The following is a 21874-nucleotide window of genomic DNA, read 5'->3' on the forward strand; positions in this document are numbered from 1 at the left end:
GCACAAGTCCATGGGACCTGATGAGGTGCATCCGTAGGTCCTGAGGGAATGGGCAGATGAGGTGGCTAAGCCACTGTCCATCATGTTTGAGAAGTCATGGCAGTCTGGTGAGTTTCCCATGGACTGGAAAAGGGGAAACGTAAACCCCATTTTTAAAAGGGGAAATAAGGAGAACCTGGGGAACTACAGTCGTCAGTCTCACCCCTGTGCCTGGCAAGATCATGGAGCAGATTCTCCAGAAACTACGCTAAGGCACATGGAAAATAAGGAGGTGATTGGTGACAGCCAGCATGGCTTCACTAAGGGCAAATCATGCCTGACAGATTTGGTGGCCTTCTGTGATGGGGTTACAGCTTTGGTGGGTGAGGGAAGAGCAACTGATGTCATCTGCCTGGACTTCTGCAAAGCATCTGACACTGGTCTGTACAACCTTCTTGTCTGTAAACTGGAGACATGGATTTGACGGATGGACCACTTGATGGAAAAGGAATTGGCTGGATGATCACACTCAAAATTGAGTTGCAGTCAATGGCTCAATGTCCAAGTGGAGACCAGTGAGGACTGGCACTCCTCAGAGGTCAGTATTGATACCGGTGCTCATCAACACATTTGTTGGCAACATGGCCAGCAGGACTGAGGGCACCCTCAGCAATTCACTGGTGACACCAAGTTGTGTGGTGCCATTGACATGCTGGAAGGAAGGGATGCCATCCAGAGGGACCTTGGCAGGCTGGAGAGGTGGGCCTGTGTAAGTGCAAGGTCATACACCTGGGTCAGGGTAATCCCAAGCCCAAATACAGGCTGGGTGGAGAATGGATTAAGAGCAGCCCTGAGGAGAAGGGCTTGTGGTGCTGGTGGACAAGTTCTACATGGCCTGGCAATGTGCACTGGCAGCCCAGAAAGCCAGCCAAATCCTGGTCTGCATCAAAAGAAATGTGGCCAACAGATCAAGGGAGGTGATTCTCCCTCTCTGCTCTGCCCTCTTGAGACCCTGCCTGGAGTACCATGTTCAGCTCTGGGGCCTCCAACATAAGAACATGGACCTGTTGGAGCAAGTCCAGAGGAAGGCCACAAAAATGATCAAAGGGCTGAAGCACCTCTCCTATAAAGACAGGCTGAGACGGTTGGGGTTGTTCAGCCTGGAGAAGAGAAGGCTTCAGGGAGACCTTATAGCGGCCCTCCAGGACTGTTGTGGTTTAACCCCAGCCAGCAACTAGGACAAGTACCTAAAGGGGGGCTACAATAAAACCAGAAAAGGACTTTTTACAAGGACATATAGTGACAGAACAGGGGGTAAAGGCTTTAAACTGAAATAGGATAGATTTAGATGAGGTATTGGGAAGAAATTCTTTACTGTGAGGGTGGCGAGACACTGGCACAGGTTGCCCAGAGAAGCTGTGGATGCCCCATCCCTGGAAGTGTTGAAGGCCAGGTTGGATGGGACTTTGAGCAACCTGGTCTGGTGGAAGGTGTCCCTGCCCACGGTAGGGGGGTTGGAACAAGATCATCTTTAGGGTCCCTTTCAACCCAAACCATTCTACAATTGTATGATTCTAAACTGAATGCTCTGCTAAAGTGAATCCTCTGCAGCAAGGGAACTTCTGTAGTTTGACAAACGGCTGGGTTACAGAAGAGTGACAAGGAACATGAGTGGTATTACCTGCATCCAGTTTGTGTCACCAGTGATTCTATAGCGAATATTGAATTTCAGCTTCATCACAGCTGCTGAAATACGATTCTCCCAGGAAAGCTTCAGAACCGTAGGCAGTATCCCCGAGTTGACTGATAAGTTGTGTGGAGACAGAGGTTTAACTGGAAGAAAAGGAGTTACAGTGAACTCTACAGCTGTATTTTATCATGCCTCTAGCAGCTGATACACTATGCTGTAACACTACCATTAATTGCTACTTCAGTAGTTTCTAAAGCAGACTGTTGTACAAGAACTTGCTATCTGAATTGGGATCATGTCTCCCACCTTCCCCACCTTTGTCCAGCACAGTTCAAATTCTTGTCAACAATATTTTGGTACTATTTTTATAGCCAAGAAACATTAACATACCAATTCAGAAATATGCACAGAAGCAGCAGTTACATACCACTAGTTTTAGTAAGAGGTATATAATTACCAATCTCAATGGGATCAAGAACAAGAGGATCAGATTCAGCCTTTCCAAGAGCATTTGCTGCTTCTACCCAAACCTCCAGGTTAACAAAGAACTGAACATCAGCAATTGTACAAGAATTGTTTACATCTTTTGGTATACAGTCAGGAAAGTTCTCTTGTGGCCTAAACGAAAGAGAAGGAAAAACATGGTACAAAGCGGTAAGTTTGGTTTCCTCTGGGCAATCTTTTTAAGTAGATCAGAGTGATCAATCAGTCTAAGCTTGTATGTTTCCCTTCCACCGCTACCTTGATAAGCAGAGGGGCCGGAAGAAAATGTGAAGAGATTAGAATGGCTTGGCCAGCTACAAATGCATGATTGCATTAGTATAGAAACTAGAATAAGATCTCTTTACTTTGATTCCCCTATCTTCAAAAGCACAAGCCACCATACTGTGATAAAAATCTGTACAAAAACCTGACTTAACTTATACAATTAAGATCAAGTATTGATACATTTAATCAAAAGTGATATGGCTAGTAACTAGAAACATATTCATGCATTACAAGATGTGGTCAATATTACCTGCACACCCTTCAGGAGTACAGTGTTACAGTTGCAACACATGGTGAACAGAAACAATTTTTTGCTACACTAACAGCAGATAGCTCTAGGGGCATCAGGAGATTGGCAAAGCATTAAGGTTTTCTAACTATCCACACTTTCTACTACACTTGTTACCAAAACACTTCAGCAGAACCAAGTAGGTGGAAAGCTGTAGGCAGTCATTCTTGTTTCCAAAGCAGAACAACAATTCTGTCCACTCCATGTTAAACTACGAGAGACCATCTGAAGGGTTTATAAAGTACTTTAGTTAATTTGCTTTCACAGGAGAAATACTTTTGCTGAATATTTCATGTTAGGATTAATTGTGGACATACACTATTCTGAATTCTCCAGAAGTACACAGTAGATAATACCTCTACAAAATCCAGTCAGTGTATGTTGGTTTCTCTACTTGGAATTGTAGAACAGTTTGGGTTGGAAAAGCCCTTTAAAGATCATCTAGTCCAACTGTCCTGGACTGAGCAGGGCCATCTTCTACTTATTTAGAATGAGACAGAACAATCACCACAGAAAACCATAAAATATATAGTCTGGGTTGAGCAACGTAATGGCTAGGTATATTGTACTCAAGACACACTAATAATTTCTTTGAAGAACAGAAAAATACAAGATAGCTGTTACTCCAAAACAAGTGCAGCAACACACTTTCAAGTCTGAGTTAGAATTGCTTCAAATGTGAACTTAACTTTTCCCCTTCCCCCCAAAGGGGACAGAGATGCTTCAGAAAACTGGATTTAAGTTAAGAATATTTACAAAATAGCAAGAAATTTCAAGCAAGTTTGGTTTATCCAACAAATAGTCTTCAAAGTTATTTAGGTATTCTACAGAGAGCTACTTACCACCTGTATTTCAACCTATAGTGAGTGTCCAGGAATGTATGCCTTCCAGGGTTCCAGGTGCAAGTCATAGGATATGTGAGTTTTGACACCTGAATCACAATGCAGCTTAAGTTCTTGGGCTTCTCTGGGGGTACTGTGCAGAAAAAGTTAGCAACAAGTAATCTATGTACACATTTCAGTCCAGTAAGAACCATACTAAGTGTCCCATTACAGCAATTTCAGTGAACATCAGAAGTATTTATAGTCCGGTTTTTTTCTAAAGCAGGGAGCAAAAAGTGCTAGATGGCATCCAGGAATGGAAGTCAAGAAACTTAACAAGCTGCTCCGAGAAACGGTAGACTACATAAGGAATAAGCACTTGACAGTAAGGAACAGCACAGATTATTTCTCATTCTGACACAGAAAACCTGATACCAACCATCTCTCATCTAAGTCTATTTTAACGCCCACAGAAAATTGCTAATGAGCACTACAGCTGGATTGGCATATGCTAACTTTGCCAATAACCTCAGCTCTAAAGCAACTGTGATAGGTCTGTTCTCCCTGACTTGAGCTATGGAAGAAGAATGCTTTAGCTGTGAACAGTTATAAGAAACATAAGGCATTTTCATCAATGCAGTTTAGTTGTGTGTAGGAGTGTTCAGAGTGAACTATCAGCTGAACTGGGTTTTTTTCCCCTTCTTAAATTCAAATCATAGCATACAAAGAGTTAGTTTCTAGCTTTTAGAATACCACTGTTTACAAGAATATAATGTGTTGGCAGAATCTTATTTCCTTTCAAGCAGAATGCTATATTCAACAGAACTACCTTATGAACCTTGTAGTCTTTCTCCTGAATGGTTCTGTTCTTCTCAAACCTGTTATTCTCAGTTCACAGAATTTCTTTAACTGACAGTATGAAAATACATTGTCTTTAAATACAAATGTATCTCAAGATGCACATATGAATTGTAACTGTAGAATGCTACCTGTACTTTCATTCAGTTAATCATCTCAGCATATTGCATCTGTCCTCACCTTTCCATGTATTTTTCCTGTCACATCTTCTGTTAAGACACTTACTCCTCAGAGGTTGAAATGCAAAACACTTTTTCTGTGAAAGCATTGTGTAACTCATACTAGCACATTAAATTGTGAACTCAAGGCAATACCTTTTGCCAGCACTAGGAGGCAACATAATTCATCAGCCATTCATACCCGGATACTAAGGACACTTAAAGGTCCACCAACTATTTAAGTAGTATATTAATATTACCTTCCCAATACCTCAGTCTTGTCTCAAAGAGCCCTTGCTTATAACTATGCAAGTGCTACCACGCCTGAACAAAGAAAATTTATAATAAGTTAAGAGTATTTTCTTATGTATAGAGGTAGACTAATCCAAATAATTCCATCCTTAAGGCAGTTAAGGTCAGTTTCAGTGATACAGATGGATTAAGTATTTCTCAGTCCATTAATAAAGAAAATATGAATGTCATAGTGTGACTTATGAAAGCAGGACACACGACCTCACTGTACTTCCTTAAACACTGAAACTGAAGCAAATACGGAAAAGTTAATTTTCCTAGGATCTATTTCAGTTAAATTCTGTAATTTAAATCTTTCTGCTTCAACATTTTTCTTTTGTTCTGTTTTATTCTTATTTCAACACTAAAATACTCCACAGTATGTTACATTTTTTAGAAAACCCTATTCTGTGCATATTTACAAGTTTTGATGGCACGTAATTTTAGAATTGTTTTATACAATTATCCAGGAACTGAGGGAATGGAAATAAGTGTCTCAAGATATAGGCACTTCCTATTGCTTGCATTCTCTTCCCTGTTTCTCAAAAGCAGTTTTCTTAAGACCACAATAAAAGGCAAGAGAAATGGTACTTACAGCCTACTGTAACTGTAATTCCATAAATGTTTTGCTCAATCTGTCCATCTGCTAAAATGTTGCATGTCAGAGGAGTAGCTAGTGAAGAAGTGTCATTAAACGTGACACTGGAAACTGTTCTGTTTATTTCACGATATTGTTCTTTAGGTACCACTCTATTTTTAATTTTCCATATAATTTGATTAGCATAGATATTGCCAAAGTCAAGACAACTTTCATTCAGAATGCACAATGCTGTGAAGTTGGAGCCAAGTGCCAATACGGGAGACTCTGGGATGATGTGACCACATGACTGTACAAGTCCACCTGAAACTAAAAAGAATTGCATCTTTATTAAAAACTACAGAGCACTGCATAATCAATATTACTGATACAACACTAGTGTATATGTGTCCGAGCAAGAAATGAAGTGGTTACTTGACAGTTATAAAACTGAAATGCATAAATGTATTATAACTGAAATGCAGTTATAAAAAATGAAAATCAGTGGACACCAAGCAGATTTAAGGGACAAAACCAGTGTAGTGTTCTCTAGACTTTACAAAAGCAATTTACCAAACAAGAAAAGTTCTGTTAATAAACAGGGGGCTTTACAGAGAGTGAAGACAATCAAGGATTGAACATTCAGTATGTTTTGAAGAAGGAAGGTAATATACTTGAGGTTACCCTTGCAGTTAAAAAGGTATTTTCTCTTGAGAAAGTGGAGAACAAAAATAGGGATTGTGTGCACTACTTCTAGAAAAATGGCATGTAAACAGTTAAATACTTGAACTGTCCATTTCAAAAACTTCAGTATGTGTACTACAAGCATATTTGGGAATTATAGTGAACTCTGCACATTTGATAATACTGTCTTTACAAAGGAACTTCAATACAATAATAAAATTGTGACTGTTGCGATAGAGGTGCATAAAAAGCCTCAATTTTAAAGATTAAATAGATGACTGAAATACTGCTTTGAATCAACAGCTATACTAAACATCTTGAGGAGAATGATTTGCTACACAATAGCAGTGGACCACAGCTTTAACTTGATCACGGAACCTACTGCACTAATTCACTGCTAATTTATTGCTTTAACAGTGTTTAGTCTGACCAAGACATGATTTTATTTAGATACCATTTGGCATATGTGAAATTAAACTTGAGTTTGCTACAGTCACCAGCTCCAGTGATGTCAGTGGAATCAAAGCCATCTCTCACTGACCAAAGTCACTCTTCACTATTCTCTGTACAGAGATGAGCAAGGGATAGAAGCAGAAGTGAGTATGAGTTTAATATGCATTATTTTACCATAGTATCAAGAACATAGGCTAGGTCTCTCTATACCAATATACCTTGCTTTCAGCCCCTACCCCACAAGTATCTAGACAAAAAGCAAGTGTGCACTTCAAGCATCCAGCAAAAGAAGCTCTACAAATTTCTTGCGTTTGAGACCCAGAAGTCTTACCTTCAAGAGAACAAAAATTCAAAAGCAGATATAAGCCATGGGCTACCCACTTCCACTCAGAAAACATGCTGCACAGAATTCCTGTAACAGAAAAACATTTAAAAAAATTTAAACTATTACTTTTCATTTTAGATCACTCTCAAATTCAATTTGTATTTGATCAGTGACAATTTCTCAGGTACCCACATTTAGTTTCCTGAAGGAGTTCATATCTTCCCACGCTAGAGCAAGAATGGGCACGCTGCTTCCATTTTACTCAGTGTTGTAACAAAATCCAATGTCTGCTTAAGACAACTGATGCACTTTAAAGCCTTCGTAGTTACAAATTTAAGAAAGGCATCAGCTTAAGGTTTTTGTGTTTATGGAAACAAACTACTAGTACTTCTGTAGGAAGCTCAATTAGAATAAAGAGCATAACACAGAGGTTCAGGTTATAGAACAGAACCTTATGAATTTGATTATGGTTACCACACTTATCTAGCTTTCAAGCAGAACATAAATATGCTGAATACAAGGTTCAGAACAACTCTGCACAAAACCAGGTGTCTCATTCACAAGAGTGACTCAAAACATGTTTAAGAATTACAAAGCACAAGACTTCCACATCAAGAGATGTTGACTACTATAGAAAAAACATAAATTAATTCTTAAGACCTTACAAGGGAGTTTGTAATTCCTCAAAATTTGGGATGTTTATCATCATGTGATGTTCTTTTATTCTGTATTGCAGCAAAGTTCACTTGTTCTGTTTTGATAATTCTACAAAACAGTTTCAAGAAACTGAAGCATTCACAGACTACCTTGCACTCCAGTTTTGAAGCACAAAGTCTCTCCTGGATTCTCCACTTGCGGTTACAAAGCAGCCCTAAGTTACTAAAAGCAAGTGAACATTCTCTACTAAGCATAGAAGCTATACTATTTTTAGTTACATATATGCATCTTTACAGGAATAGGTAATTTGCCTAGTCAAATAGGTGATAAAGTCCACAACCTGATCTCTAGAAGCAGACCATACTGTTCTTACAGCTAGAAACTAACCATGGCATTTCTAGGTTTACTAAGATTTGAGATGAGACTGCCTATAGCAGCCTTGCTTCTGAAGTGTTTTTACTGACCTGAAAAAGGCAACTTTATATAAAAAGCAACTGTAAAAGGCAACTTGCTAAGTCTAAAGGAATTCCACAGTATTCCCTAGAAAGGAACATTTAAAATCTATATTTCTATTATCAGAACGACAAGGAACTGCAATTTATAACAAGAAATACTCCTTTGCTTTAATTGCATGTAGTTTATAGTAACAGAAAGACTCAAGGCATTTCATATAGATCAATAAAACTAGACAAGGCATTTAAGTACTAGTGTTACCAATACCAAGATACAGAACCTCATTCCTTAGGCATCAGCACATTTAACAAATCAAAGTAAATAGTATAATGTAAAGAAAAATCTATACTCACAATAATTAGAAGCCAACAATTAAACAAAAGCTGATCTCAAGCCTTTACAGCAGTCTTTGTAGGGCTCACCAACATAGCTGTGTTTCAGTTAGGACCAAAATAACAGGTATCAGAATCACTCAGCAGTATCTTTACTTGCATCTACACTTTGAGTTTATTTCTCAGAGCCCACCAAGATTTCGTACATATAATTTTTATACTAAAAATATTGCCGATTAGAAGACTTGGCAATTGTGTTAACAAGCACTTATATTTGTCACTAAAGCTGTTTTTTTTAACTATATAACAATACATTTATAATCAGATTGCAACTGTACAGAGTTGAGACTAAAAAAGCTACTAAAAGTACTCTCATTGGGCTGGATATGAAAGCTATTATACAGTTTTAAATAGCTAAGTATGTACTGCACTTATTACAAGTGTACAGTAAGAGAATTGAACCAATTTTGCTTTTTATGGATGTAAAGTTTTCCAGTATCTGAAAAATAAGGTTTCTACCCACCCATGTCTTTCTGCATTTTAAAATTCCAATTGGTTTCACAAATTTTAATAAATTCACATGGTGAACACAACCAAAGTCAAAAGTATTCTCTTTTGATTTAGGTCTTCAGAAAGTGACTAAAACCAGCACACAGGAATCTATTTTAGTTTCTTGATTTACTCTTAATATTTATCAGAAATACTGCTTGCTATCTAAAGCTTGTTGTGTTCTTAAGGGTAGACCTTATGATTTGTTATTTTGAGCAAGACTAATTGAAAGGTATTTAACAATTTTGATTCGCAGATCTGAAACTCATAAGAACTCTGCCGGCAACTACAGGCTAGGTAGGAAAGAAGCAGCAGCTCCACCTCCCTGCTAACTGCCAAAAGCTGCAAAACAACAGCAGAACTGGCTTCCACATGGAAAAGGAGAGAGTGAAGCAGATGCAAAAAACGCAAGAAGTGTTTGTTGTTGGTTTGTGTGGGTTTTTTTAAAGAATGTTCAATACAGCTTTTCTCTCCCATTTGCTGTCACGATTGGTGCTATATTTGAATAATGGCAGTGTCAACTATGCAATACTTCACTACAAAGTCACTGGTTTTCTGCTTGGTAATAGTTTACCTCAGGCTTAACAATGTTTCCACAAAACTATTCAAGAACTGCTGGTGTTAAAATCATATTTAAATCATTAAGTATGGCATGGGTTAAGCACCTGAAGAAACACAAAAGCTAACAGTTCAAAAGAAATAACCAACTCAAAAGTAAACAATAGTATAGAACTATCACATATTTTGCTCTAAAGTATAGCGTATTCTTGTAAGAAATCAAATAACTTCATCTTTTAAAATAAATGACATTTCTACCTTCAACTGCCTTCCAGACCTAGAAGACAACGTTTTAGTTGTCCTGAGCAAGATTAATTTACAGATGGGAAGCTGCAGTCCAAATGCCTACTACTGTGCATTTTGAGAAGTTTAGTATCTGTTTCGAGGGAGCAAAGAAATCCTCCACAGTTTATAGTACTTATTCCACCACACTCAGCTCCTGAAAGGCAGGAGAACTGAGACCTATGCTCTACCACCTGCATGGAAACTTAAGTGGAAAGCCCACCCACCCAAAGTACAGCAAACAAGCAGTTGTTAACTACAGTGTCAAAACCACACTAGATTTCAGCACCTATCTGCTTTTAGGCTCCTGTGATATATTTACAACACCCCTCCAATCAATACAGTTTGATTGAATTCAAAGAAGATTGAAACTACACACCTCCAAATCCACAAAAGGGCTATTGCAATTCCCTTCTAATGCATGCTATTTTAAAAACATCAGTCTCTCTGGCTTTTAAAAGATTGATTCTAAATTGAAATTTAGTTCTAGGGGAAAGAACCAGAGTTACACTACGCAATTCCATCTGTCTTGCCTAGATGAAATCTGGAAAAAATAAAAAATAAAAAAAATACGGTGGGGTTTATAACTAGCAAAACAAGGAACTGTACTTAGATTAGTAATGAAGATACTCCTATGGAAACTAGTGTTTTCTAATCAAGCATAAAAAAATGCTCAAGTGTAGATGGTGCAGAAACTCTGCAGATAAGCTGTATCAAAACTTTAAAACATAGTGCCATCATTCAAAAGAAATGCTGTTAAACACAAAGTAGTTAATGGTGAACAGTTTAAGTCTGACTTCTCTGCAAGTCTGGACAACGGAGAACTCAATAGTTTCAGCAACTATGCAGCAGAGCCCAAAGTCTTCTGTTTTACAAACTGGTGTAGTGTACTGGGAATCTAAGGTGAAGGTTTAACCTTATGCTGAATGAACTAACATTGAAGCAGCTAGTCAGTTCAGCTTCTTTTTAAAAAAAAAAGACAAATCAATACTTTATCTATATTATGTAGTTGTTGTAGACCACTAAGTGAAAAGGAATGGTAGATAGAGAAAGAAACTCATGTTAGAAGTTTGTCAGGTTATTTTCACAGTTAAGTTTGCAAAAGTGGCAAAGTACCAAAGTCCATCAAAATACTAAACAGTAAAACCAACATGGTCAGTTTAGAGCTGTGGCTGGTGACAGCCCTTAACTCACAGAAGTTATTTTGAAGAGGAAAAAAACCCTTTTAAAATGCTGTGATTACTTCAGTAACGACAGACATGAAACTCGTGCCACAAGATCACCCCATTTAATCCCTAAATCATATTTTTCACATCCTGCTATCATTTTGAAAGGAAAGCACTAAGCCTTTATGTCTGAACCTTAACCTGATGCTTCAGGCAGTATCCTGTGAAAAGCCAACAACCACACTGAAGTCAAGCTTTATATGCACAAACACCACCAAGGAGTTTTCTGACTAACCTGTGAATAACAGTTTTTGAAGAAATGTCAGGCATTCATGCAAAACAGGTATCACTCCTTATTCTGAGCAACAGAAAAATCTTACAAACTGATCTTATTTCAAAAATCATGAAAATTACTCCCAAATGAATACAGATATATGCCATAAGATGACTTATCACTTCCCCACTTCAGAGAGGTGACACTGTCCAAGTGACCTACAAATGACAATTCCAGTTTAAAAGACTATAGCCAAAATAACATTCTTGCCAGCAAAGCCAGCTTCCAAGTCAGGAAGTACAGATAACACCACAACCACCACAGGAAGGTGTTAAGTCTGTTAGGACTCATCATCCCATCAATCATGAAAGCCCAAAGGTTACTGGTAAATGGATTTCCAGAGATTCTTCAAAAAAAATTAAGACCTAAGCTTACAGCTTCAGGTGGTAATCTCTCACTAAGAATCCACATAGATTAGGCAGATGGAGCAAGTGATAGTGCACACAGCAGCTACCACCTGAGGTTTTATAACAAGCCAGGTAGTACTTAAAGCCCATGTAAAAGCTGTAGCTATCCTCAAGGAATTTTGATTACTCAAGCCGTGACTGCTTTATAATTAGGAGTACTTCATCCGCAAGCTTCCTTCCTTCCTCCAAGCTTACTTTCTTCTTTGAAATATTTATGAGACTGAAAAAACCCCAAACACCTCTGAGATAATCACTTGAAAATCTTATGTAACATTCTATGCACAGAACATTCTGAAACCGATTTTCATATTTAAAATACCTATACCCAAATGATATTTCTAACCCTTTCACCAAAAAGGCAAGTAATTTCTCCATATTAGTCATCTGTCTGCCTCTAGAAGGAGGTTTCTTCCTACCTCTGGGGTTTTAGTATAGACTCATAATGAAACTCCCAAACAAAGGGGCACAGATTGTTCTTTTCAATACCTTCTTAAACTGTAGAAAATTTTCTCTGAAATAATTCAGATTAATTTTTTTGTGTGTGCAGCTAGCAAGTGGCTTTAGTCCAAAAGCCAAATAAATTTATACAAAATAATGTCTTATTTTGTATAAATGTTGTCACCTTGAAGTCAAACCTTCAAGACTAACAATCACCAGTGCTGGTTCTCTCCTACATTAGTAAGAGTTGTCTAAACTAATTATTCTAAAAAAAATTGGCCAAGAGGTTTATTTATTTTCATACAACTGTGCTAGTGCTAATCCTTCAGAGAAGCAGCATCAGAGACAGCCTATCTCCCTTTTGCATACATAGTTATAGATCTGTGTGTATCTTCCCTGACCCCCCATATATATATGTATAAGCTTTACTTTAAAAGTTTACATGTCTAGAAATGTGACCAAGACCCAAATATTAATTTTTAATATTCCAATTCTAGAAAGTAATACCGAAATTTCATTATCTGCTCCTACTTTCTTATTGCAATACACCAACATACAGATTAAGAGTTTGTTGAGTTCAGAAGTTATGTACTTCCAACACATACCTTTTATATACCCTTTGAAGTAGTAGTAGTTAAGAAGTACAAAATTTATAAAAGTTCTATAAAGGAAAAGAAGGTGAAAGAAAAAAGCCTGTAACTCCCAAAGTATCTGACCTCTTCAGGTTGCGGCCCCCCTTTCCCGCCCCCCCCGCCCCTTCTCAGTAACAGGACAGATCACTAATGACAAGATGATAACCCCACATAATTCAATTATCGGGTTTCTCCTTCAGAAATGCCTCAGAAGTAATGAGCAGCCACCAGCTGGCAACCACCTAAGCCTAAAACAAGGCTGAAAACCGAGACTGGGATTTATCCTCCTCCCCGCTGCCAGCACACTTGGCAGGCCGCTTTCCTTTGTGCCTCGGCTAATCATCTGCAAGATGAAAATAACGACACCGTATTTCTTTAGGCAGAGCATCCGAGGCCCAGGGCAAGGATGAGCGGCGCCCAGGAGCACACCGAAGCCCGCAGGCGACCCAGGCTGCTACCGCACCCCTCCCCCCAGCCCCCACCGGCACCCGGGCCAGGTGTAAAACAAAGCCTGCCTTTCTTTCAAGGCTAGCAGTTTTCTACCTTCTCGTCTACAGACGACGAGCACAGACCACTTGTGGTGAAGGCAACAAACCGCCAGCTTTTCAACAAGAAAACGCCTGCGGGTACTATGGCCAAGCTTATCAGGCAGCTGAAAAAACCCGAAAGGCACGAGTCCAGCGAGGGTCGCAGCACCTCCATGGCGGCATCAACCACCACCACATTAGAGAAAAACCTGGATAATCTTCAGCCTTGCCCTCCGCGCCACGCCAGCAGCTTAGTAAAACCCGCACCAAGCCAGCGGCCGGGGCACCCCGCAGCTGGCATTACGCTCGCCGGCCAGAAAAGAGGCTCGACGGCCCCCCCGGCCCCCACGCCGCGGAGGCCCCGGGCGGCCCGGCAGCGGCCGAGGCCATATTGCATTTTAAGCGCCAGCGCCCGCCGAGGGCAGGCGAGACGCCGCTGCGGGGAGCGGGCGGCCGCACCCGCCCCGCCTCGCAGCTCGCCAGGCCGAGCCCCGCTCGGGGAGCGCTGCTCACGGCCGCGGCCGGACGCCCCCGCCACCGTGGGGAGGGCGAGGAATCGGCTCGGGAAACGAGTGGCGCAGCGCTGCCGCCCTCCCCCGTCTCCCGGCCGGCGCTGGCCGAGCGCCCACCAGCCCGCCCCGGCGTCCCCGCCCGCGGCGCACGGCCCGGCCTGCCGAGCCCGGCTACAGCCCGGACGGGAAGCGCGGGGCGGCACAGCCGCCGCCGGCGGACGCTCCCCAGGGAGAGGGGCACACGGGGGCGGCGAGGAAGCCGAGGGGGACGAAGCGGAGGGAGCAACTGCCCACGGCACGAGCCGCCCGGCCCTTACCTGGCGCTGCCGCCACCTCACGGCGCCTGCACCCCGCCGCCGTCCCCTAGATAACGGCTCCGCCGCGCCGCGCCATCGCGCCGCCGTTCCGCACGCGCGGCCCCGCTCACGGTCACGCTCTTCCCCCTCCCCGGTCCCCCCGCCCCCCGCTCCCTTCCCTCCTCGACTCGCGCCGCCACTGGCGCGCGGCGGCCATGACGCCACCGCAAGGGGGCGGGGGGCGGAGCTTCCCGTAACGCGCCGGCCGGTGCCAGGATCCGGGGCGCGGGGCGCGAGGCGCGCGCAGGGGGCGGGAAGGGCGGTGGCGGCCTGTGAGGGGAGGCGGGTGCCCCCTCCCCCCGCCCTGCCGCCGCCATCTGCTCGGCGGCCCCCGCGGCGGCGCGTGGGGCGGCCTCCCCTCGGAGAAACGCTCCACGCAGGGTTTTTCCCTTAAGGTGTGTTTCAGGGTGTGTGAGAACAGACGAGGGGCTGGAGAGAGCCCTGCTTTCCGGGGGGGGCGGGAGGGCAGTCACTTCCGTCGCCCTTGCGGCCCTCCCCTCTGTAGTGGGCGGCAGCCGTGGGACCCCTAACTGAGGCCAGCCGGCCCCTGCCCGGGCCGCCGCCAGCGAGGCCTCTGGAAGCTTCTCCCGGCCCTTAGGCGTCCGGGCCTCTGCTGCCGGCGCGGCGCGGCTGTCCGCTCGGGGAGGCCTGAGGAGCCAGCAGCCTGCCCAGCCTTTCGCGAGGCTCCCCTGGGAGCACGGCTGGTTGGGGAATCGTCTTACCAACAGCAGTGGTGTTAGCAAACAGCTGTTATCGAGAGCACAGTCCCTAGAAAAGGTGTTTGTGGAAGGCTGGGTTGCTAGAAAATGGTCTAATTTAGATTGTTCCTGTGATCTGGATCCAGGGAATCATCTGTGTGGCCTGGATGTTGTCCTTGTACATTTCTTCATTCAGTAACCCTGAAAAATTACTTTTGTAAATCGGATACAGGTGTTCCAAGATGGCCTCTTCATTCCAGACGATTTTTTTCCGGTCAATGAGTGAGAAGGAACAAGTTTCAGTGCCACAGCCACAAACTTGGGCTGCTAAGAGTGTCAAAACAGGCGGCTTCCAGTCAGGAAAGTACCAGACATCACTGATGCATGTCCGGTTGCTTCCTGCCATACGCTTTAGGCTTTCACCCATTACTTTTAGATTATCTTTGGGCTCAAGTGGGATATGAGCTCTATTTTATTTTTAGTTACATATTTAGAGGAATAGGCAGATTGGCTGGACAAATAGGGCATCTAGTCCAATATCCCTTTTTCAAACAGTAGCTGGCATGAGCTGCTAGTGAGAAAAGATCAAGAACTTTGGAAAAAGGTAATGGAAAATAAATTTTTTCTCACCTTTTCAGTACCAGTCTGATTGTTCGGTTTACTTTCTAAGATAGCTTGGTATCCCCCCACAAAAATACTGTTACTAATTCTGAGAATGTTGTATATTTTATGTATGAGTAGAACTGGATAGACACTTCAGAGGTCATTTAGTTTTTAGATTTCCTCATGACAAAATCGACGATACTTAAAAAGTTTCTGATAGGTATTTAACCTTCAGATTAAATGTATTACTTTATGTCCCTACTCACAGCTGTTGCTCTTTCTAAGCAACCTTAGATGTTTGTAGTGTTGTTTCTTCCACTGGTGGTCTCTGCACTTAATAGACCCAGCCCTTTCCATCTTCTCTTACAGGGTTTTTGGTGTTCAAACCCTTCTTAATGTATCAAGAAAGCTGACATCTAGGGAGTGAGTTTCACAGTTTTTTCATTATGAGAAAAAGTACTTCAGCATTACAAATTGTCACTTTTGTTTTATCTTCAGATTATGGTTGATGTGTTTGTGCCTGTGTTGATTAGTATTACAGTTTGAGAATCATGTATAATTGGTAGATTTTCAGTCTGCACAGATATCCCTCCTTCAGTACCCTCCAAAATATTGGTGTTTGGCAACAAAAGGTTAAGTGGAAGCAGGCTCTAACTAGGGGGACTGCACAAATAGTGGATTTTTTTCCTCTTGTTTTAGTGTACCTTCTGTGTCCTGTTAAGCAGACATTCCAAGAGTAGACTGTCAGCTCTTCCCACTTCCCCCAGCCAACAGAAAGCCTCTTGTGACATTCTCATTCCGAAATCTGATAGCCTGAAGCGATGCCTGGTTTATTGCCAGAACTTGTAGAACAACATACAGACACACCCCCACATCTCCCCCCCCCCCCCCCCCCATCAAAACCAATCCCCCATCTCAGGCCTTGCTTACATATGAAACGTATTGTAACTCTGCAAATAAGCAAGAGCTCTTGTATTTCACATGCTATTTATATACTCACTGTAAAACTGTTTCCACATAGCTGAAGCTGCATAGAAGAACAAAACTTTGCAATTGTACTTAATTTTTCTGTATCAGCACAAAATATCATTAAGATAGTAACAATTTAGTTGCCAAAAATCTTACTGTTCTTACATCAGTAGACATTTTATGGTGCAAGCAGGTGAAAACAATTTAATAGCATTACAAATGCCATTTGATAGCCACTATTGCAACCAACCAAGTATGTACAATGTAGGCAAAAGCAAGTCCACTTGATACTTGATGGCACTTGTTGCAGCAAGCAATGAATGATGCATATAGCAAAAAGGCTATCCTCATGCTTTAGTGTCACTATACCCAAAAGGTTGCTAAAATCTGAGACTGAGGACAAGGTCTTGCAAAATTCAATAGGTTCTGTAGAGCTGTAACCAGGCTTCAACAATTCAGGAAAATCTTGTGATCGTTGGAAGAAGTTAGAAATGGGCATAGTTGACTCCTCCACATGTGATAGGCTTGACAGGGAAGCTTTGGGTTGTTGAAGAGGACTTGACCCAATTCTTTTGTTGTGATTCTCAGGAAGAGGAATGGCAACACCATGAAGCTGCAGCAGGGCATGTGGAATAGAAAGAAGATTAGTTATAGCCCACTGAAAAATAACAGCACATCTGACAGAGTGGTGTGGAACCTAGCAATATGCTTGTTTTTCTGGGGTGGAAATTTTACAGCTAATATAATTTTAGACCTAGGCTGGAAACTTCAACTGGTGGAATGTGTTGCTAGATGGTGTTTTATTCCCAAATGATACAGGGCAGGACAATAAGAAAAAATGGGGTCTGACCTTCACTGGAGGAACAAGTCCAAAAGTGCGAGCAGGAAAATGAAAATGCTTCTAAATCAAAGAAAGCAAATACAAAACATCAGTGCAGATAAAATAAAAAATTTGAAAAGGGTGAAATTAATCAAACATGGAAAATACTTGTGAGAATGAGTAATACAGTGAAATTGCTGTTCATTGCAAGGAAGTGCTGATGCGGACTGGTAGCTAAGATGTGCTGAAGTTGTTGTGACATGCTGCAGTCACTTATGCCACAAACAGCTGCTACAGGTAAAAAGATTTTTGAGTGATTCTGCATACATAGCCCAAAGTGGAGATGTGTTGGACAAATGCTGAAAGCAGCAGGCAGGAAGACCAGACTAGGAGTAGCAGAAGACAAATAAAAAGGAGAGCAAGATGTCCTCAGAATGAGTAGGATTGTTTTTCCTGCTTAGCCACAAAGACTTTCATGAGCAGTATGGCCAATAACAAATATGCCAGAAAATGTACATCACTCCTTCATTGCCAAGGTAATCTTTGGACAAAATATTTGAACAAAATATGGTCGTGTGTGATGGACAGCTAAGCTGAGCCTCAGTGTGGGCTGACAGAAGTGATACTAGCAACAGAAAAAAGCATTCTGAAAACTCAAGGCCATGGTTCAGTCTCCTTTTTTATAGGATGTGTATTCACAGCTAGCCTGTGTTATGTAGATGTAAGTGTGGATTCCTTTCTGATGTTGACTACTTAAAAAACACCTGTAAGTGGCACTTTCTGTCCTTTCCATGAGCCAAGGAACAGTCCTTGCCAGGCAAATTCTGACTGGCCATGGTTACTCAGTCCTTCCTTGTGTCTTGAACAGGCTGTAACAATGTTCAAGTTAGTGCAGAACAAAATAATGATATGCCTCTTCAGGTTGTATGATAATTCACTTACAAGGCATAGAATTTCAAGTGGGGCCTATGTTCTTGGTCTTCAACTGCAGAGTGTAGAAGGGACTGCGCAGGGGGTGCCTGACTCTGGGCTCCACACGGTGGTTGGCTGCTCCATCACACAGTGGAGCTCTCCATACTAAGGCTAAAACTTGCCTTGTGTGAAAGCTGGTCTTAGGTAGTGGCAATGACTAAACACGAAGAGCTGTTGACAACCTCTTTATTTTTCCTCTAAGTGCAAGGTGTACTTCTTAACCTGTATAGGGAAAGCAGGACTACAGAACGACACGTTAAAAACATTGCCAGGAATTAAAACAGTGAGGTACCAGCTAGCACATTCCTCTGTACAAAGGGAAGCTGTAATAACAAATGACAACTTTATGCTTGCAGTGTTTCATAACTGCTGGTCATGTCTAATAATGGAAAGTTCTCAGCAGGGTGGTTGTAATACAAGGACTTGTATGCAGTATAAAATAGTTCAGCTTGACTTGTAACAACCATGAATTTGGTTCTGGTGAGTTCACTCATCGGGGTGACACTCAGCTTCTGAAGACCTGTTGTATCATGCTGTGTATAAATTTAAGCCATTTTTATGGTGGGAAACTCTGGCTTTTTGATACTACAGCTTGTGACTTCTCAGTATAGGATGGTAGAGGCTTATTGAAGAAATGTTGTACATGGAGCTTTCGGAGAGGAAATCTGCTACAGGCAAACTACTGACAAATCCTTCTTGTATTTTTCCACGCTATACCTACTGTTAGACAGAAATCAATACAGTGAGATACCACTTGATTTCCAGGAACAGAGCTATCAACAATGATACATAGTTAATGGCCTTAAAGTGACACACATCTTTGAAAAGGGGTCTTGACAGCTTTGTGCTTCAAGTTTTCTGCTTCAGCTGTTAGAAAACACAAAATTCTGGAGCCTGTTGCTACAAGTAAAGGTGGTGGGACTCATGGAGAAGGACATCTCATCAGTACTAGGCTGTGGTATAGCTTCCATCCGCTACATGTCTTAAATAATTTATATCTAGATTGAACAATGTATTTAGGTACCTATGACCTTTAGGCATTCACTAGAAAATATAAGAAACAATGATGATTTGTATTAGCCAATTCATACTGCAGCTTTACATATGGTACAAATGTACAGGTAAAGATCTTTGCCCCATATGCTTCAATGCCTTTGAGGATCTACTTTGCATTTTACATTTCTGGTCTCACTGATCTATATTCTCTTCTCCTTCCTCTATCATTATTCTTTAGCATTTATTAATATATCTTCCTTTTATCTCCTTGTGCTCTTCTTCTCCACTTCCATTGCCAACTTTTCTTCTTTGCTTCCTTTAGCATTACCTTAAATATAGCTGTTACATTTACAACTTGTCCAGAATCAGTCCATCAAAATAATTTCTTCTAAGCGTTATCTTAGGGAGAAGGTTAATTGGATAAGTGTATTTGTGTGTCATGTTTATGCTACCACTCAGCTATACAGCAAACTAAATTCTGCCAAAAATCTGACATTACACAGAGTTCCTTTTCCTTTTGTCTCACCACCTGCAGTATTAAGTGCTTTGTGGTGAGAATTTAGCAAACAAAAATGGTGGTGGTCATACATAATGCATAGCAAAGTTAACTCCCGTTTCTTGATACTGAAACTCTTCTGTCATGCACAAAGCAGTAAAAGCTTGCTTTAGGAGATAAGCTAGAGATGAATCATAGCCAGAAGGCATCTCCTACACTGAGCTGTGAAACATTATTTTGAGAGCCAAAGCCCCAATTTAGAAATTGTCAATGTTACTTGAAATTCTAGTATGAATATCTGTAATTGAGCTTTAACTTCCAAGAACATAATTTTGTAGTTTTTATAATTTCTTTATGGTTTTGTTGCAGCACTCAAATTTCGCAGACTGGACTAGGAGCTTGTTGTCTTTGTGGTGTATAAATGTGTGGAAAAATGCAGACCTTCTCCTAGATTCAGGGATCCTAAGAGATTAAAGAAAAAAGCAGACAAACATTAGTGGTAAGAGATGGAACATACAAACCAAGCTGTTATTGTGATCACAGACAAATGCTCCCTTATTCTTTACATTATTGTCTGCTTCTTTCTTTGTCACTTTCCTGCCCCTTCTTTTGCTTTTCCTTTTTTCTAGAATTGGGACCACTTGTCATTCAGCTTATAAAGTTCATATATTTAAATATATTTACTGTTTAAGTATTATATTTTATAATGTATTTTATCTATAGTTAATTAAGTGGTGTGAGAATCTTCTTGGAGATATGTATGTACTCAGAATCAGGTTCAAGTCATGTCAATATATCCTGAAACACCTAGGCTGTCCCTGTTCTTGGTTCCAGTGCCTTTTCTGAACAGATCCTTTATGAAACTGCTTGCTAGTATTTGCTCCAAAGCTATTGTTCATAAAGTATAACTTGAACTTTATTATATGACTGTCTGTGGTAGTCAATATTGACTAAAAGAATAATTTGTTCACCAGTAACAGTTTGTTGAACAAGAGGTGTTAACATTTTCACTATGCTGAAATTGTATATACGGTCCTTAGCAACATGAATTAATGTATTTGAGAAATGCTTGTACATTCTTAAGTCACTCATTAATTGCCTGATAAGCTTGAATCAAAATGAACAATTAAAAATTACATTTAATACATGGGTTTTGATGAAAATTTCTCAGATTACATAGACATTCTCCTGGTAGGTTCCTTTTGGCAGCTTCATACTGTATATTACATGCATGTTAACATTTAATAGCATAAGTATGTCCAGGTTCTTTTAAATTAAATGTTTGAAAAACTTCAGTGTGAAGTTGGGTAGTCTCATCTTTGGACGTGTTGAGTGCACTGTTCTCCCATGAGCCGATGGTGGATACTGCAAGGTTTGAGAGGAGGGTTGGACCACAGTGCCTTCAGAGCTTTCTTTCTAAATTATTTTACAATTCTATGGTAATCATTAGCTTATCACTGAAGATTGGGCTATTAAGTCCCTGTACTGTCCCAATGCATACTATTTATAGGGGTTACTGGAATGTATTCAATGTGGTTTTTTAGTTTTTTTTTATAATGTTACATTTATGTGTACCTTATTACAAGTTTAATTGTGTATCACTGAGAATATGCATACTTTATGGAGACTCAGATGACCATTAATACCTGGAAGTACAGCAATACATTCACAGTAAGCACGTGTCTACTTTGGAGCGATTACATGTTTAGTGTAAAGATGTGTTCCATATCTCATTTTGTGAAAAGCTGGCTTGTAGTACCTTTCTGTACCACTCCCACCCCTGGGAAAGCTCCTCAAATGTTGTGTAAGTTACAGTCTGAAGTTGCTTTGCAGGCTATTTGTAGCTCAAGGTTTCTTAGAATGTTCATTCGGTGTCCTCAGGAATGACCTGGTAGTTGCCGTGTCTCCACTCTTCTGCAGTGTTTTAGGTGTCAGGCTTTCCATTTCCTGCTTTGTCTTCCTTTAGAGCTTTTTTTAATTTAAATTTTTCTTTGCTTGCTTCACTACATTTCCTTCTCCTGACTTTTGCATCTGGCTCTATTTAGTGTCATCCAAGGCAAATTTGGTAAGATGGGTTGGTGTCTATGGTAACCCTTGCCACAGACAGGAGTCCTAGGAGCAGATACAGACAGAGAAGAAAGGAAGATGTAATTAACAAGCTGAGTTAGGACTTGGTGGTGGCCAGAAACTAGTACCTCACATACAGATGAGCTTTTGACTGTAC

The 21874-nt window shown here is 41.1% G+C and overlaps 2 protein-coding genes across 3 annotated transcripts in view; one reads left to right on the forward strand and one right to left on the reverse strand.

The window, feature by feature from the left end:
• The window catches only part of IL6ST (interleukin 6 cytokine family signal transducer), a 36593-nt gene extending 22342 nt beyond the window's left edge, over nt 1-14251 (reverse strand). Inside the window, exons 1-6 of one of the 2 annotated variants that reach the window (XM_080372933.1) lie at nt 14058-14249; nt 6900-6980; nt 5450-5761; nt 3569-3701; nt 2127-2287; nt 1661-1812 (exon numbers count right to left, since the gene is read on the reverse strand). In XM_080372933.1, coding sequence (XP_080229059.1) covers nt 1661-1812; nt 2127-2287; nt 3569-3701; nt 5450-5761; nt 6900-6966 — 825 coding nt within the window. In that variant the 5' untranslated portion in view covers nt 6967-6980; nt 14058-14249. Of the gene's footprint in view, nt 1-1660; nt 1813-2126; nt 2288-3568; nt 3702-5449; nt 5762-6899; nt 6981-14057 lie in introns of both variants that reach the window. The other variant, XM_080372934.1, reaches the window with a different exon arrangement.
• IL31RA (interleukin 31 receptor A) overlaps nt 1-21874 on the forward strand; it is a 238220-nt gene that overhangs the window by 73602 nt on the left and 142744 nt on the right. The window lies entirely within an intron of this gene.

The sequence above is a fragment of the Falco punctatus genome (genome assembly GCF_963210335.1).
Source record: "Falco punctatus genome assembly, chromosome: Z".
Classification (NCBI taxonomy): Eukaryota; Metazoa; Chordata; class Aves; order Falconiformes; family Falconidae; genus Falco; species Falco punctatus.